The sequence below is a fragment of the Manacus candei genome, unplaced genomic scaffold (genome assembly GCF_025592945.1).
Source record: "Manacus candei isolate 608988 ecotype Guabito, Panama unplaced genomic scaffold, ASM2559294v1 h1tg000028l, whole genome shotgun sequence".
Lineage (NCBI taxonomy): Eukaryota > Metazoa > Chordata > Aves > Passeriformes > Pipridae > Manacus > Manacus candei.
Window position 1 is genome coordinate 30,591,195 of NW_026138076.1, and position 15,974 is coordinate 30,607,168.

The 15,974-nt window shown below is 38.3% G+C and overlaps 1 protein-coding gene across 1 annotated transcript; it reads right to left on the reverse strand.

Moving 5' to 3' along the window:
• Positions 1 to 430: 430 nt before the first annotated feature.
• LRIT3 (leucine rich repeat, Ig-like and transmembrane domains 3) lies at positions 431 to 14,448 on the reverse strand. The gene is made up of 3 exons (XM_051789719.1): positions 13,973 to 14,448; positions 5,599 to 5,904; positions 431 to 4,569 (listed from the first exon to the last, which is right to left on the reverse strand). The coding sequence occupies exons 1-3, from the start codon at positions 14,424 to 14,426 to the stop codon at positions 3,503 to 3,505; spliced, it is 1,827 nt and encodes a 608-aa protein (XP_051645679.1). The 5' UTR covers positions 14,427 to 14,448; the 3' UTR covers positions 431 to 3,502.
• Positions 14,449 to 15,974: the final 1,526 nt, after the last annotated feature.

Genomic DNA, 15,974 nt, shown 5'->3' on the forward strand with positions numbered 1-15,974 from the left:
AGCTTCAAGTACATTTTTCAAATTCCCCTGGTGCCTTTGTTCCACACTCCAATTTTATAGCTGCCCCCCCACCTTGCTGAAATTGGGCACATGTAGGGCTCCAATCATTGCAATAAGCTGGCAGTATCATCATCCATCCTTTTATAGCTAGACCTGTCTGCAGATGCCCCAGTACCCTTGCCATGTACACAGCAGAATTGCAAGCAAAAGACTTTGTGGCACACAGTCACAGCATTCTTTAGGATATTACCATTCTGTTGTTTCTCAGCCTTCTTTTTGTATTCTCATTTCTTTTTAAATTTCTTCTTGTCCCCACAGCTACACTCATCACATATTTTCTAAAGCTATAAACAAAGACAAAAGGGTCAGGCAAACACAGTGTCTTGTATAAAAACAATTTTTTATTTTCACATCAAAACAGCTTCTATTTTAATTACTTCTTTGAAAAGGTAATGAGTTTAAAATGTCCTTTGTTTAGCCTCTTAGATGTAGTCCAAGTCTGAATGGTTTTGCTATTACAGATATTTTCAAGGGATCCATGAAATTAATTTCCTGTCTGAGAAAAGTATGAGAATCTGATAATAGTGCAAGGAAGACAAAATCCACTGTGAGCAATGGCAAGGACTAAAATAGATGCATGGATGCCTTAAGTTTAGCTTAGTAAGTGCACATTGAAGCCAAGATTATGGATAAGTATGCTAAGTACTAAGGCCCACTAAAGCCCCAAGTAAAAGTGAGCTCTATTTAGAATTCAGCTCACATTACTCAGTTATTTCATTTGCCATCCAATTTTGACACACCCATTGTAGGTAATGTATAAAAAGAGGTCTAACCTTTTTGGTGAAAAGCAGGATGAACTGAGCTAACAAAGTGCAAAATATATGAAAGGCGATACATAAACATTGATTAAATCCTCCACAAATTCTCCTACCAGGCAAATATAGACTATAGTCATCATTATTCATAGTGATGATTGATTCAGTATTGCATTTCAGAAGATATTATACAAATTATTATGGGTGACAAAAACTATATCACATCATTAACAACTGACAATATAAAAAATTGCATCTGTTAAAAGAAGTATTTCATCAGCTCTTTAGTTAAACCAATCCTGGGTAATGCAGTGCACATGCTTTTATTGTGTGATTTGGCCTTTGTATCAAATTCCTGCCCAAAATCCTCAGCAAATTTGCTGTTTTGACATGAGGTACAGAAGCATATGGGTTATGTAACTCTTTTGTCTCAAGAACTGTGGAAAAACCACCTATCTCATGTTTTCTTCAAAGAACATGCCCTTTATAATAAACTCCATCTTTGATATATTGATAGTCCATGATTAACTTCTAACTTTAGGACATGCTAATTCCACCAGGATTAGTCAAACCAAAAGGTTTACATTCACAAGTGAGCTCTCTCAAACAAACTGCACACCACCTCAGTTCTATATATTGATGTGTCACCTACAAGTCAGGTGAATAGCACTTTTGAACTCCAGAACTAGATGCAGGTTTCTTGCAGAGCTTTGAAACCTGAAATCAAATATTCTTCAGGAATTAAAAAATAAATGTTAATACAATTGCTCTCCTTAATGACAAACATGGTGTTTTTAATTGGAAACATCTTCAACAACTACCAGCTATACTATCTGTAAGGAAGAAAGAAGGCAAATATTTAAACACTTCAGATCCTGTTAAAATCTCAGTTTATCATTAACTGCTTGTCAGACGAACCTTGATTTTGACACAAAAAGAATCTGCTTTCCCTAAAAAAACCTAAATTAAAAAAAAAAAAAAGTCAAAGTAAAATGTTCCACTTAGAAGACTAAAACCATTTTCACTGCAGTCAAAATTCACACATACTAGTACCATGGAAAGGAACACCAAGGTGAATTCTAAGCAGGTAAGCTAATTTTGCACTTTTGAACATCTCATCTGCTTCCTTACCACAGCTCCCAAAGCCTCAAATACTCATCCTGCTAGTCCTGGTCATTGAACACCATTATGTAGATACTATGGAGGTTTTTCAGTGTGTTCATTTCCTGCCATGATTTTATGTTGGACGCTTTTTGACAAAGTGTTTTCCTCTCACTAATCTATGCCTTACAAGATAAGCTCATCAGCATTCCAGCAGGCAAAATTTAATCCTACACTAGTGACATTGAAAAATGCCATTGTTTTGAAGTTGACAAACTAAGCTTTGGTTTGTAGCTTTGAGTAATATTTCTCCCTCTGGAAAATGACAATTCCCTATTTCCTAGCAAAACAAACAGTTCCTCTAGGCATAGAAAGGTCCAAGAAAACAACACAGTTGTAATTTTTAGGAAAAACTGTGGTTCACAATTCATACATACTTCTAACCATAATATCTGAATCTAAAACAATAAAATTCTGTTATTTACTTCAGGCATCAAAAAAGTAGCCTCAGAATAGACAATTCCTTATTATCATTAATAGGCAACTCTGAATTCATTATTACTGTTAATTCCTGATTTTTTAAACATTAGGAAGCACACTCACAATTAACTTTCACTGTGCTCATTGAAACTCACACCCAGCATGACCTGGGGAAAAAACCTCCTCATACTGTATCTCAAAATGTATTATATTACTGAAGCATAGTACATAATATTGTGCAATATCTGTGTAATATATAGTCCTATAAGAGTGTGTGTGGCATTACACACTACCACGAAATTTTCTGGACAGATTTCTAAAATTGAGGTATATAGACAGGTGCATCCAAGAAAATTCTAAGGCTGAGATTTTGCAAAAAGATCATCTGATGTAAAATAACATGATTATCTAGTGCCTCTCTCAGAGTTACTCACAATATCTTATCTGAGCTTCAGAATACTAAAGAAGTTTCTTTGCCCTTTGCAACAGCATCTGCAAAATGACAACATGATGTGTATTGTACCTCTCAAGAGCCCATACACTGTGGCTACGTAGCTTCAGTCTTCACTGACCTGAGAACACTTTCAATCCAAGATACTGTACAAACAGACCTGTATGACATCTCAAAGCACAAGCTGATGTCAGAAAAAACTTGTATTTTCAAATAAAGTTTTGACCACAATAGAAGTAGTTTAAACTATTTTCCTTCTATTTTTAAGTACATCACTTTCATGAAGATTGTGATTAGTGTTTGATACATGCAATTGGGATATCATATGTTAAAATGAGAGAAGAGAAAACAGAACATTTTAATAAAAACAAGAAATAGAATATTTTTAACCAGGAAACCATTTCAAAGTTGTATCTATCTTTTGAAGAACATCATGCCTTCACATCCAAAGTCACAAACATTAAAAAAGAAAATAAACAGGTAATATTTTTCTTCTATTCTCCCTCCTACTCACCACTCTACACATCCAGTAGACTGTATTATATCAGATATCATATTCTGACCACGACTTAGCATCAACCTGCTTCCAGATGCAGTATCATCATTTTGGAATAATTTTACCTATTGTTTATTCCATTTCCACCCTCACTCATGTTCAACACAGATACTCTGACCTAGAACCCTCACTTTTGAAGGTCATTTGAGAATCCATGCTTGACCTAGAGCAAAGTAGAAGTCTTTCCGACTCATCGGTGTACCTCCGTGCCCAGAGCTGCTCTCCTGCACTCACTGTTCGAGGTTTCAGAGAGAGTGTTTCAAATTTCACATAGGTTTCTTTTGCAAGGTCAGCTTCCTTTGCACTTTTTGGTTTCATATGAAGTTTTAAAACTTTGTAGAGTAAAAAAAATATCAAAGGTAAAACAACCACGCATGCTGCACTGCTAGCCACTATCAGAATAGAAAACTCAGAACTGCTTTCATCATTCAACCCATCAGTGGAGAAAATAACACATTGTTCTTTTGTAGGAGGCACGCCTTTGGGTGAGACACATGCCATATATTGAGTACTAGGTTGCAAACCATCAATTGTGACTCTGTTTTTGTTAGAATCAGTGCTCAGAGGCAACATATCTTTCTCACCATATTTGGAGTACAATACAGTCACTGCGGAGTTGCCTGTGGCATTGACAGTTTTCCAGGTTAAGGTCACTCTTTCATCAGTTTCACTGATCACTCTTAGATTCTTCACAGTGATGTTTTGCTCAGGCATACCTGCTGTATTCAATGGAGTGTCCTCACCTTTCTTGCCTATCTCCCCAGTCTGCTTTTTGTTTCCATTTGTCACAGCCTTTGAATTTTTCTTTCCATCAAACATGGGCCTGGGTTGCTTCTTGTCAGCAAACATGATGCTTGTTGATCTTTCAGTGCTAACCAGTGCTGTGGTTGTGCTCTGTGTAGTGGCAAGGGGTGTGGTTGTCATCTCGAGTTCCTGCTTGGATTCCTCCTGAGTTGTATTCTGTCTCTCAGCCTCTTGCTTCCTTCCATACTTCTGTGGTGACACAGTTGTAGTAACTACACCAACCACTGTGACAGTAACAGCAGCTTCTGACATTCCTGCCAAGTTCTTGGCTTTACATCTGTATTCTCCTGCATCCTTGTATGAAATTCCTGTCAAGCTTATTATGGACCATCTGACACCCTCTCCAGGAGTTTCTTGAATTACTACAGAAAGATGCAAAGAGTATTATGAATGGGAGTTAAAGAGAAAGTAAACATTATTAGACTATTTCTTCCCCTAAGTTATTTCTGCCAAAAGGAATCACATATACTAAACTTTTAAAAACAAAACACAAACAAAAAAAAAACCCCAGCACCAACAACAAAAAGCCCAAAACCAAACCAAACTCCCAACACAAACTATGGAATTCCCAGTCATATTATATTATTAAATAAAAGTGATCAGCTTGGGTCAAAATGAAAATGAATGTTTGGAGTAATTACAACATAATTTGCAGTTTCACTAAGTAAAACACAAGTACATAAAGTAAAATCAAATGTCTTAAAGCTGCTATTGACTCTTAAATACATCTCACTGACTTCAAGTGGCACTGACCATACTGGCCATTTAGAACACTGTTGGAAATTACCTTTATCTTAAGATATTTCAGTACTCTGGACTATTACCTTCTTCAGACCTATGATAACTGCTAACCACTTGGCATTAGCAAGAAATAATTTTTACTTTTAAGTTACTACATAAATACCTGTCACAGCAGCTAGAATGATATCAGATAATGACAGCCTTGAAAAATTTGCAAATAACGTAGAAAACATGAATTTGGAAAATCCTGTGTTTACAAAGCTGAGATTTAAGTGGCTTAGCTATGGATTTTTTAACAAGAACATTTTGAAACACAACAGAAATTTCAGCAACAAATTCTCCTTTCTGCTTTTCAGCTTCTGAGTTAGGGCCCAACTAACCCAATCTCCATTTTTCTTTATCCTTCCCCTGCTTCATGCATTTCTCCCTTCCATATGCATTGTTATTATACACCACATCCAGAATCAAAACAGCCTGATGGACCTGTTAAGACCAAGAACTAGACAAAGAATTTCATAACAGCTGTTGCACAGATAAAATTGCCAACTTGATGCAATGCAAGGTCCATTGTTACTCATTACAATGATCTCAAAGCACAAGCAACCCAAAAATGTTTGGCTCTCCCATTTCCTATAAAAGAGTAATTGTACCTGTATAGTTCACTGGTATATTGTCTGACCTAGTCCAGGTAAGCTGCGGTGTTGGGTACCCAGTCGCATCACAGCGCAGCAGAACGTTGCTTCCCAGAGGGGAAGTGATTTTTGTTGCTGATGTCATCACAGATGGTTTAAGACACTGCTCTAACTCAGCTCTCTGGAACAAGATTCCCGCCAGGCTCTCAGGTCCACTACACGAAATCAATGGATCAAGAAGCACAACTGAGCTGTCCACGATTTTGGAAAATTCAATCAGCTTTGAAATGCGGCAGTCACAGAACCATGGGTTGTCCTGAAAACCTGAAGCAGGGAGGAAAGAGGGGGAAGAAAAAAATGTTGTCAGGCAATACATGGATATTGTGGTTACAGTGTGATGCATGACTACGGCAAAGTACAATCAAGGACAATTGTGGACCTGTTCTAAGTTAATCTTTTATCTTTCAATTTGTCTTTTTTGTTCAGCTGACTGGTGGGGGAGTATTTTCAGAGGTGAGGAAGAACAGTGTGAATGTTTATTAAGTTAGACCTTTTCTTCACTGAAGTTTACAGGAGCATAGTAATGTAGTAGCACTACCTTTGCTTAACTTTACTATTTATCTAGGAAAAAATGCTTTGAAAAGATGTCTTAAGACTGACAATACATTTTAACCTGCTTGTGCCTTCTGGAAAGACAGCTTCTCAGGACTATTGTTTCCTGTCACTCTCCTCTGCTCTTGGTCCTTGTTTGGGCTTTTACATCTTGATCTTCTAGGACCCTTTTCTCAATGCTTGCAGAGAACATGATGATTTAAGGGTTTAGAGCTTACGTCAACATCTCTGTCCCTTGAAAAAAAAAAGGATAAAAGCTAAAGTTTTAGGCCAATAAAATTCTTATCTGGCTCTGAACTAAATAACAATATTGCTAGAAGTCTGGCTGCAATTTAGTACAGCCTTTGCAATATATTCATAAAAAGAATAGCAGAGGGGTAGAAAATAGGAAGGACCACAAAACCCCCTGATGACTACAATATTTTTATGAGGGCATACAAGAACTCTCTTTCTCTTCTGTTAGAGGCCATAACATTTGCTTCTTGATTCCAGTCTTTGAATGAGAGGCTTCTCCACCTTTGTGAACGTACTGTGCTGAAAGAAAATATCCATTTCTAAGGAATATCAGTTTAAATTCTCAGCTGGTATTTACTACTCCACTATGTTGACCTTCATAGACCAACAGTGACTTCACCAGGTAAAATGCCACACAGCATGTCACTCATGTATTCAAATATTTTCTCATTTGACTTATACTTTTGAGCATACCTTTCTCATCTGAGTACTAATAATAAATACAGTCTGAAACAAGGGATAGTATGTAAGAACCCCTCCCTATTTAATTTACTAATGAGCTCAACAGAAAAGTCAAACCAATATTAAAAGAAAAAAAAAGCCTGAAACACCTGCTGTGTGTATTGTTAAGAATTATCAAAACACCTAATGGAAAAATGCTTTGTTTTGTTCTGAAAAAACATACAGATGAAAGAATACATGAATAATTAACTACTGCTTCCTTTTATCACCAGACCAAGATTAGGTTATTTTAAGCACAATGGTAGTGATTGGTTAAAACTGTGGTGAATCTCAATTAATCCCCACTCTTTAAAACAAGACTTGACCTGAAGAGATTCCGTGACTTTGACATCACAATCCAATTTCACTCCTTCCAGACAGAAGAGATTTTATATCTATTCACTACTTATTGCTTGCTAGAACAGAGAAGGAGAAGTCAACGAAACTGTATCAGAACTGCTTTTCCTAAAAAACAAAAACAAAACCAAAAAAAACCAACCAACCAAACAAACAAAAAAAACCCAAACACCTCCAAAATATAAAAATTTTACCTATTATCTTCACACATAAATTCACAAGGAAAAGAGACGCCATCCAAGTGTGTTTTCCATATCTAGGCACATCAGCTGTTTGTGCTTATAAAAATTCTGCTCAATTGAGCACATTCATGTAATTAGTTTTGCTCATCTTTTCAATTAGGGAAGCTTGTAGTTAGAGAAAATACTCCTGTAATATTCTTTATTTTTTTTCATTCTCACTTGCTTATAAGAGGTCAATTTTCCTCACTCTGTTTAGAAATAGACTATATGAGCATTTGAATATTGAACTCCCCTAAGGTATAAGAGGGAAAGCAGGATTCCCATGAAACGAGGGGCCTCAACTGCTGAGGTTCCTCCATAGCAAACACTGCATGTGAAAAATGCTTGTGAACTCCTGGCATGGCCCCTGTGCTATCTAGAGGACAGAAGCAGGGGTCAGCTGTGCTTCAAGCAGGGAGCAGAGCAGGAACTCTGGGCCCACAGCATTAATCAGGACAGATCTGCAGCATCAGCAGAGCTCCCCTCCCACATACTAGGCAGCGGATTCTCCATTATGTTAAACGCCATAGAAAATATTTCTGCCAGCTTTCTGCATCCTACAAACTTTACTGCAGGTAAGGAAGAGGTTTATTACTGTTTCTAACCTACTCAAAGCACTCGAAAGTTGTTATTGAAATAGAATCATGGAATGATTATGTTAGAAAAGACCTTTAAACCATCAAGTCCAACTGTTAACCCACTACTGCCAAGTCCAGCACTAAACCATGTATTTAAGTGCCACGTTTACATGTCTTTTAAATACCTTCAGGGCTGGTGACTCCACCACTCCCCAGACCACCCTTTATACAGACATGGCTTTCTTATTCTTGCAGTGTCCTGAAGAAAACCCAAGTTGTTAAAGTAAGTATCGGAAATTGACAAAATAAAAGGAATGATGAAGAAAAGATGAACAGTCCTTAGACTGGATGGTTGATTAGTCCAGTCTGGGACACAGCTTTGGCCATCTCAGGTCATTCTGAAATCCTGGTTTTAACTTCAGAGTAAAGCTGTAGTCCCAGACGGCTCCACTTCTGCGTGTAGTGCAAAGAGAGTGTTACATCAGTTAGCCAGCTCATCTCCCCCATCCATCTTGCTTCCCAGTGGAACTGGCTAAAAAGCAGGACTTACATAAATACAGATAACATATACAGCTACAGGAGTTCCTTCCTTGCCTCCACAGCACATTCCTTCTATTTACCTGTGTCTTGCCAATATCTGACAGCATTCACATTATTTTTAGCCATTGTAAAGCATCAAGTCATGTGAATTCCCAAAATGCAAAGACGAAAGCACTAGTGAGTTGGAAGCAAAGATAAACACTGAATTTGATTATATTTCAGTTAGATATTGAAGAGAACAGAAATGTGGATGTAAACCTAGTTTCCAAACTACAAGGGGCATTCTGAAATTTAACAGTTTGTGTTTACAAGATGGTAGAAGTGAGAACAAACATGTGAAAGAATAAAGAAAAAGTTTTAAAAGGGGAAAAATAAGAAAATGGAAAAGAATAGAAAACTTTAATAAAGGAATAAGATGGAATCCCCTTATTACTTAAGAAGCAAAAATAAAAATAATGAGTCTCCAATGGCACATGTTTTTGATGAAAATCTTTATAAACGCTGAATTCTTTTGTAGAAATATTAAGGCAGCTTGTTGATCTGAGAAAGAAATACTAGACAAGGCAAAACAAATGTTGATAAATATTTATGCATTGCAATATACCAATGCAGTGTTATTTTAACATTAAATATTAAATATAAATTGCTCTAAAAACCTTTCTCTTTCTAGATTTAGCATATTTTATATTTACTGTCACACATTTTATATGTATGCTTGCATGTACAACAGCAAATACATGTATATGTCCATGCACATTTTTGTAGTCTTCTCAGTAAGCAGTGTTTTCCCCGTGCTGTGTCAATATGGACTTTAGCGTTTGAAATAGCTATGAGCAAAATTTACTTTGTAAATCAGTAACCAGACTCAGACTTTAACTTGTGTAACTGCTTTTCAGCTGCTGCAAAATGGCAAGATGCAAAATATTCAAGTTTTGAGCTGATAGACATTTTCACCACAGCTTAGGCCAACCCAACCAAGGCTCTTTCCCATTGAAGCTACAAATTTTGGCCCATGGTTCTAAACAGTAAAGTCCACATCCAACACTGTGTTGCAGTGTTTTCTGCACAGGGCAATTGCTAGGGAGTATATTCAGGAAAAGAAGTATCTATCCAATGGCCCAGCTGGGAGCCTGAGGGACCTGCAGCATTCCAAATTTTTGGCACCTCTATGTGCAACAGAGGCAAGATCTCATCTAACTGCTACTCTACTAAATCCTGGATTCCTCTGTTCCTCTCAGTGACTCATCAGAGTACACAGTATGGAAAATGCTACTGCCATCATTCACGCCAGAAATGTCAATCTCTTACAGCAGCCAGTGCTGAAACTCATTTGTGATTTGGATCAAAGTATTAGGCTATGGCTCCAGAGGTAACCAAGAGAGGGCTAGAATTCACACACTGCTCCCTCGATCATTTGCACTGCTTAATTGTCGGCTCACTCCACGGCTTTATTTTGAGCTGTTCCAAAGGGCATTTCCAAGACAAAGCCAGACGTAGCTCCAGGGACAGTTTGCACTCCAAGGATTGCTCCCTGAAAGGCTTAGGGATGACACCACACCAAGGGTGGTTCTCTCTGTCCTGTTGTTGCCCCCAGTGTCAGTGCAGTAGGCTTTGCACCTCCTAACTATTCTATCACCCTATCATTCCATAAGGCATACAACATACCCCTGCTATTTTTATTACAAGAGCACAGCTGTATGGTTTGAAGGCAATTCCCACATTGCTTCAGGCAGGTTAGAGTGAGAGAAAAGCACCCCTGATTCATGGAATTACATTTCAGAGTCACTGCAGTGTCCTGTAGAGCCCACAGAGAACCAAGGGCTAAGTATTACAAAGTGTGGAATGGACAGCCAGCTTTAAAGAGAGCTGGCCCTAAACTGGATGAGAACCAGAGTGGGTCACTTGGCCATAAGGCCAGGAATCATTCCCTAACCCACTTTCATTTAGCACAGTGCACACATGGAGGAACATCATACAGAGGGAGGTATTTAAAAAATCCAAACCTCTTAGTGCAGAGATTATAAACTGGAATAAGGAGATGCTAACATGTCAGTCCGCTGGCAGTAGTCTTTGGCTCCTCCAAGAGTCCTTGAAAAAAACATGAGGAACCTGAACTTTTTCTTACCTGCAACCTTCTTGATGCTCAGTGAAGACACTGAAGATAAAATTGCCTGCTGGTGGTAAAAAACACATATGCACAAACATCTGAATTTGGGGCTTTGCTGGTTTTGATCTTGTTAACTAAATACAAGTGGCAATCTTATCTTGCCAGAACCGGGAGAGATGACAGCTCAAGACACAATTGCTTACACTAATTAGAATCTGCTGCTTCCCTGACTAGACAAAAACAGTATTTGTTTGTTCTGGGTTCCATCTTCTAGCAGAGTTCTGGCTGCAGTTACCATTCTAAGGAGGTACATAAGTCAGGTTGAATGCTCTCACAGAGGACAGCTGAACTACATAGGACAGTCTTGAGCATCAAAGCATGAAAGCACGCAATTGTGGGCATCACACTTTAGGAGACATGTTTTTTTAAAACTCAAAAGAGTCCAAAGGGAGTCGATAGCTATGGTAGAAAATGAGAAACACCCTCCACCTCCTCCTCCAAAAAAAAAAAACCACAAAAACCCCCCACCAATCAAAAAATCCTTCACATTATTTTAACTATATTAGCAACTGGTGAAAAAAAATCTGTGTGATTAGTTAGGATGGCAAACAGGGAAGGAAAACATGAACGATTACTATGAGAGATGGTAATTAGGTTTTTTGTATGTCCATCTCCTGTAGGACAAGAGGTAATCAGCTTAGTCTGTAGTAAGGGAGATTGAGGTTACATATTAAGAGAAACTTTCTCACTATCCTGATAGATAAGCATTGGAGGAAGTTACCACAGGAGGCTATGGGGGTGGTCTGGACACAGGCTTTAAGAACAGCTATGACTTTACCAGAAGGGCTCAGTTCCTCTGGATCTGCATCCTATGTGATCCTTCCTGATCACATACCTCTGTGATCTTTATCTCCAACTCAGAGGAGGCGGAGAGTATCTATGGGATACATTTCTTCTCCCTCATGCTCCAACAAGCCACATAGAGACAGGAGTGCCAAAGCCAACTTCTCCTTAGAGATGGTTGGAGCATTACAGAGACATCTCAACTCCTAAGTGATCTTTCTAGCCTGATAGTTTCTATCAACCATTCATTCCTGAAAAACAACTGCTTTGTAGCAGTCCATCAACAGTGCGAGTGAGGGCGAGTGCTGTAACTACAACTTGCAATACACATAACAAAACTAGCACTCAGTGAAGACTAAGTAAATTTGTCAAAATAACCCATGACATAAAGAGCCTTGCACTGTCAAATCTCCAGAGGAAGGGGACTGTCTTACTCACAACAGAGTTTATTATGTAGCAAGCACTGTCTCTCTTCACTGGGATATACTCATCAGAAAGCTATGATGTCAACGACAAAAAAAAAATTCAGCTAATTAATTCATAGCTTACATAAGGTAGATTTATTCAACGCAACACAATAAAAGTACTACCTGGCATTTTGCATTCTCAGATACAAATCTGTGATGGCTGCACAGCACCTTCCTTAGCACCTAACAGTAAAAAATAAAAGAGAAGCAAAGTGCTGTTTAAACTCACAGGGTGTGTCCCTCTGAAGATCTGCGTTAAAACCCATTTGTAGTTCATAACAGAAAATGGTCCAAAGGTCACATCTCAGGTCTCTAAAGAACTCAATGCTGGCACTAGAGGGTTTTCCAGGACTAGAGGAGGCTGGCAATGTGCCTGCACTAAGGAAGCATGCAGATGGTTGCCAGGGGTGAGGGGAAGAGAGAAGTGTGCGTGTGGTTTTAGGATTTTTTGGTGTTTATTCTTTCTGTTGGTTTGTTAGTTTTTCTTTTCGGGGGGGGGGGGGGGGAGGGGGAAGGGGATGCTAGGAGGGTGTGGTGTTTAGGGTTTTTTTTAGTTTCTTTTGGTTTATTTTTTAAGTGGTGAGGGCCGTGTAAGACAAGGAAACCAATTAACCCCTGGGACTCCCTCATCAGATCACGAGGAGGATTAGATCTAGCACAGTCAGCTCTTACTTTACTGCCTCCTGTAGCCTTCAGTGTGGGGACAGGGAAAGGAGTACTGAGATGGACTTACTTTTACAGCTTTCTCTCTTTTTTTTTCTTAATCCTGAATAAACAAAGATCCTTTAATGCCGCAAACCTACAATTTGCATGCATATAAGTTGTTCAGCCCACTTGCATCTATTAAGTCACTTATATAAAATCTCATTTAAATGAGAGTTTCAAACTGCAGCTTCTGCTGTAAAACAAAACAGCTGAACAAATGAGCACTGAATAGTGGGGCTTTCGATCAAGAAATTGGAAATACTAGGCAGTACAACACAGAGCTGATCTTTACCAGTGCTTATAGAACTACTGCAGTAGAGACAGCCAGCTGGTTTTCCTCCCTTCCGCTTGCTACACTACAAAAAAAGTCAAAACAAGCACTTATATGTAAACAGTGACAGAAAAGAACACTGTTGATAGAACTGTTCCAGCTACATTCTGAGACTGCAGAAGAGAAAGGGAGTACCTGTAAGACTAAGAAGTGGAGAGAAAGTGTAAGATACAGCAGAAAGCCACAAATAGAACTGATATAATTGTACTATAGAGAGATGGATAAAATTATTAAAAAAGTCAGAGTGTGACCAAATCATTCTTATATACTTGCCTTAAAAATTCTAAGAAGTACCTTGAAGTTGTAGGGATCAGTTTCCTACTCTCTCTCATATTCAATATGTAAATTGGGAAAAACTTCAGGATAATCAGTTACCTTTAAAACAATGCAAGGTCAACGGGGGCCCTGGAGAGAGCAGAGTTGCCCTTTTTTGAGCCACCAACACTATCTGCAGCACTGTGTCACAGGACAGGCTTTATATGAGCATCAGCTCCCAGCTACTTGCTTGGCTTGTGAGCCATTGGGAAAAAACAGCCGCAAATGGACATGCTCGCAGTTGAGAACACATACAGAGATGACAGAAATGTCACCAGAAACACTGTATAAGTCCTGCATTTATATGGCTACTGAATACTCCATATGGCCCATATTCACATAGACTGGGTTCTCTCAAGTTTTATAATCGTGAGATATCAACATACATGGAGGTCACTATCTTAGTTTTATGGTTTTCTGTCACCAACAATAAATAAATAAATAATCACAGAGCAAACCAGAAGACTGATCTGGATAAAACCCACTCTCCTGAATCCCAGGCTGGTCCCCCATCTGCTCTCACTTGCAATTTAACGTTTAGGTACATTTTAATAAGGAATAAGAGAGGCTGTTTAACATACCCAAAATGACTCTCTGTGTCACCAGAATGTCTGTGTTCTTGGACAGGACAGTTCCTGAGAAGGGGGGCCAGATGTCCATCAGGTCTGATGGCAAGGTGGTTAGCTTGTTGCTGGATATGTCCAGGTAGGTGAGGTTTCTCAGGTACCGGCCAGCATCAGCGGGAATGCTGGTCATTTTATTGTTGTGTAAATCAAGAGTCCGTAAGTTGGGCATCTCTGCCAGTGATTCCCAAGGGAAAGTTGAGAGCAGATTACCATCCAGTCGTAACTCGTGCAGTAGTTTCAAGTTATAAAAGCTGCTGATATCAATGTTGGCTACACAGTTGTAAGTTACCCACAGGTATTTGAGATCTACTAGGTAGTAAAAGGCTTCAGTTGGAATCCTTCGTATGACAGTTTTCTCTATTCGAAGTTTTACAGTATCCACAGGAACATTCACAGGGATTTCATACATGTCAGGATCATTACAGAGTACGGACCTAGCACCAGGGGGAAAGTAAAAAGAAAAGGAGAGAGATACTGGCATTTATTTCTCAGAAATTTGAATTTCAGAGTTAAATGCAAATGCTATTACTTTCTGCAACACTACTACCAGAAATGAAGGACAACCCTCTGCATTTAAAAGCTGAACAAACTCCACAAACATGGAGCCTCTAAAGAGAAAAAGAATACAAAACAGAAAAGATCCTTCTTTCCCATGAAATCTAGATTTGCTTTATTCTAAAGCATGTAAGCACCGTCCTCTGTGCATCCCTCGCTCTATTGACAACTGAAAAACAGAAGCCCTTGTATAAGGAATAATGCATGCATGTATCTCAGGTGGGAACTGCATGCCATCTAATTTACTAAAATTCAGAATATAGGATTACTAATCTAATTTTTCTGTATGATAAAGATTAAAAGCATTTTCTATACTTACCTTTCAGAATGGACTGATAATTCAAAACATACCAAAGCATATTTGAGTAAAGAAGAGCTTTCTCTCTCTCTTTCTGATGTCTACTTATGAATTACTTGCTTTGTAGAGATGCTAAGAACTTTCTGCTCCAATTGATTTCAGTGAAATGGATTTCTCAGCATTTTCAGGTGTCAGTATACTTTTTCATTTCTTTGGGGTATATTGTTTGCACATACTAGCCTGAAGATTCCCCTGCCCTCAGTAAGTCTAATTTTCTCCCCCTTTTCTCTAGATTCTTCCTCTATTTTACTTTTTTCTCATGCAGCTTTATACCAGATAGGCTGTGACAGTAAGGAGCAATGACAAAGAGTACCTCCTAAAATTGACATGATAATACCAGGTCACCACATTTCAAATTAACCTCCTTATTATCAAAAATTACATTATTTACTCTAGATTAAAAAAATAACAAACTACTGTATTTTATTTAAATCAGAGCCACCTTACAGTAGTTAAGTAGTTTGTAGAAATGGAAAGGACATTACAACAGCAGGAAAATCAAGGAGCAGAAAGAAATTGCCTTCTGCAAAAAATGAAGATTTAGAGTAGCTATTTGCCAAGTACAAAGCCATAATCACCATCTGCTCCTGTTCAGGAATGCTGCTAGCCATAGAACATCAGTGTAAAATATGTGTTTATTTCAACTATTCTAGAATTACTTGGTAATGTATGAGAATGTTATCTCCAATTTCTTTAACCCTTTTTCTTATAAATTGCCCTATATAACAAATAATAAAATATATACCTTGTTCCAGTGCCATCACTTCTGCCATGGTAAACGCAAGTGCATTGTGAAGGACAAAACCCAAGAACTTCTTCAAAAAAGCTCATTAGGAAGTAGAAGTAAATAAACAGATACATGGCTTCCTCCCAGCAGAACTGACATGAAAAAATTTGAAAACTTTATTCCTAAGCACTCATGTGCAGTGTGCTACGAACGTGCATGTAGACATCCATTTAGTAACAGCAGATTACAAGAGATTAGCCGAGATCTGTAGTTGCTTAACCTTCAAATGTATCCTGAATGGGATCAGTTAAACCAGC

Excerpts from the sequence above, each read along its gene's own strand:
- LRIT3 (XM_051789719.1), bottom strand. The coding sequence starts at position 14,426 with ATGTATGAAATCCCTGTGAATGTTCCTGTGGATACTGTAAAACTTCGA. Across the intron at positions 5,905-13,972 it reads GACACAGAGAGTCATTTTGG|GTTTTCAGGACAACCCATGG; the intron begins GTATGTTAAACA and ends TCCCTGCTTCAG. Across the intron at positions 4,570-5,598 it reads TATACCAGTGAACTATACAG|TAATTCAAGAAACTCCTGGA; the intron begins GTACAATTACTC and ends ATCTTTCTGTAG.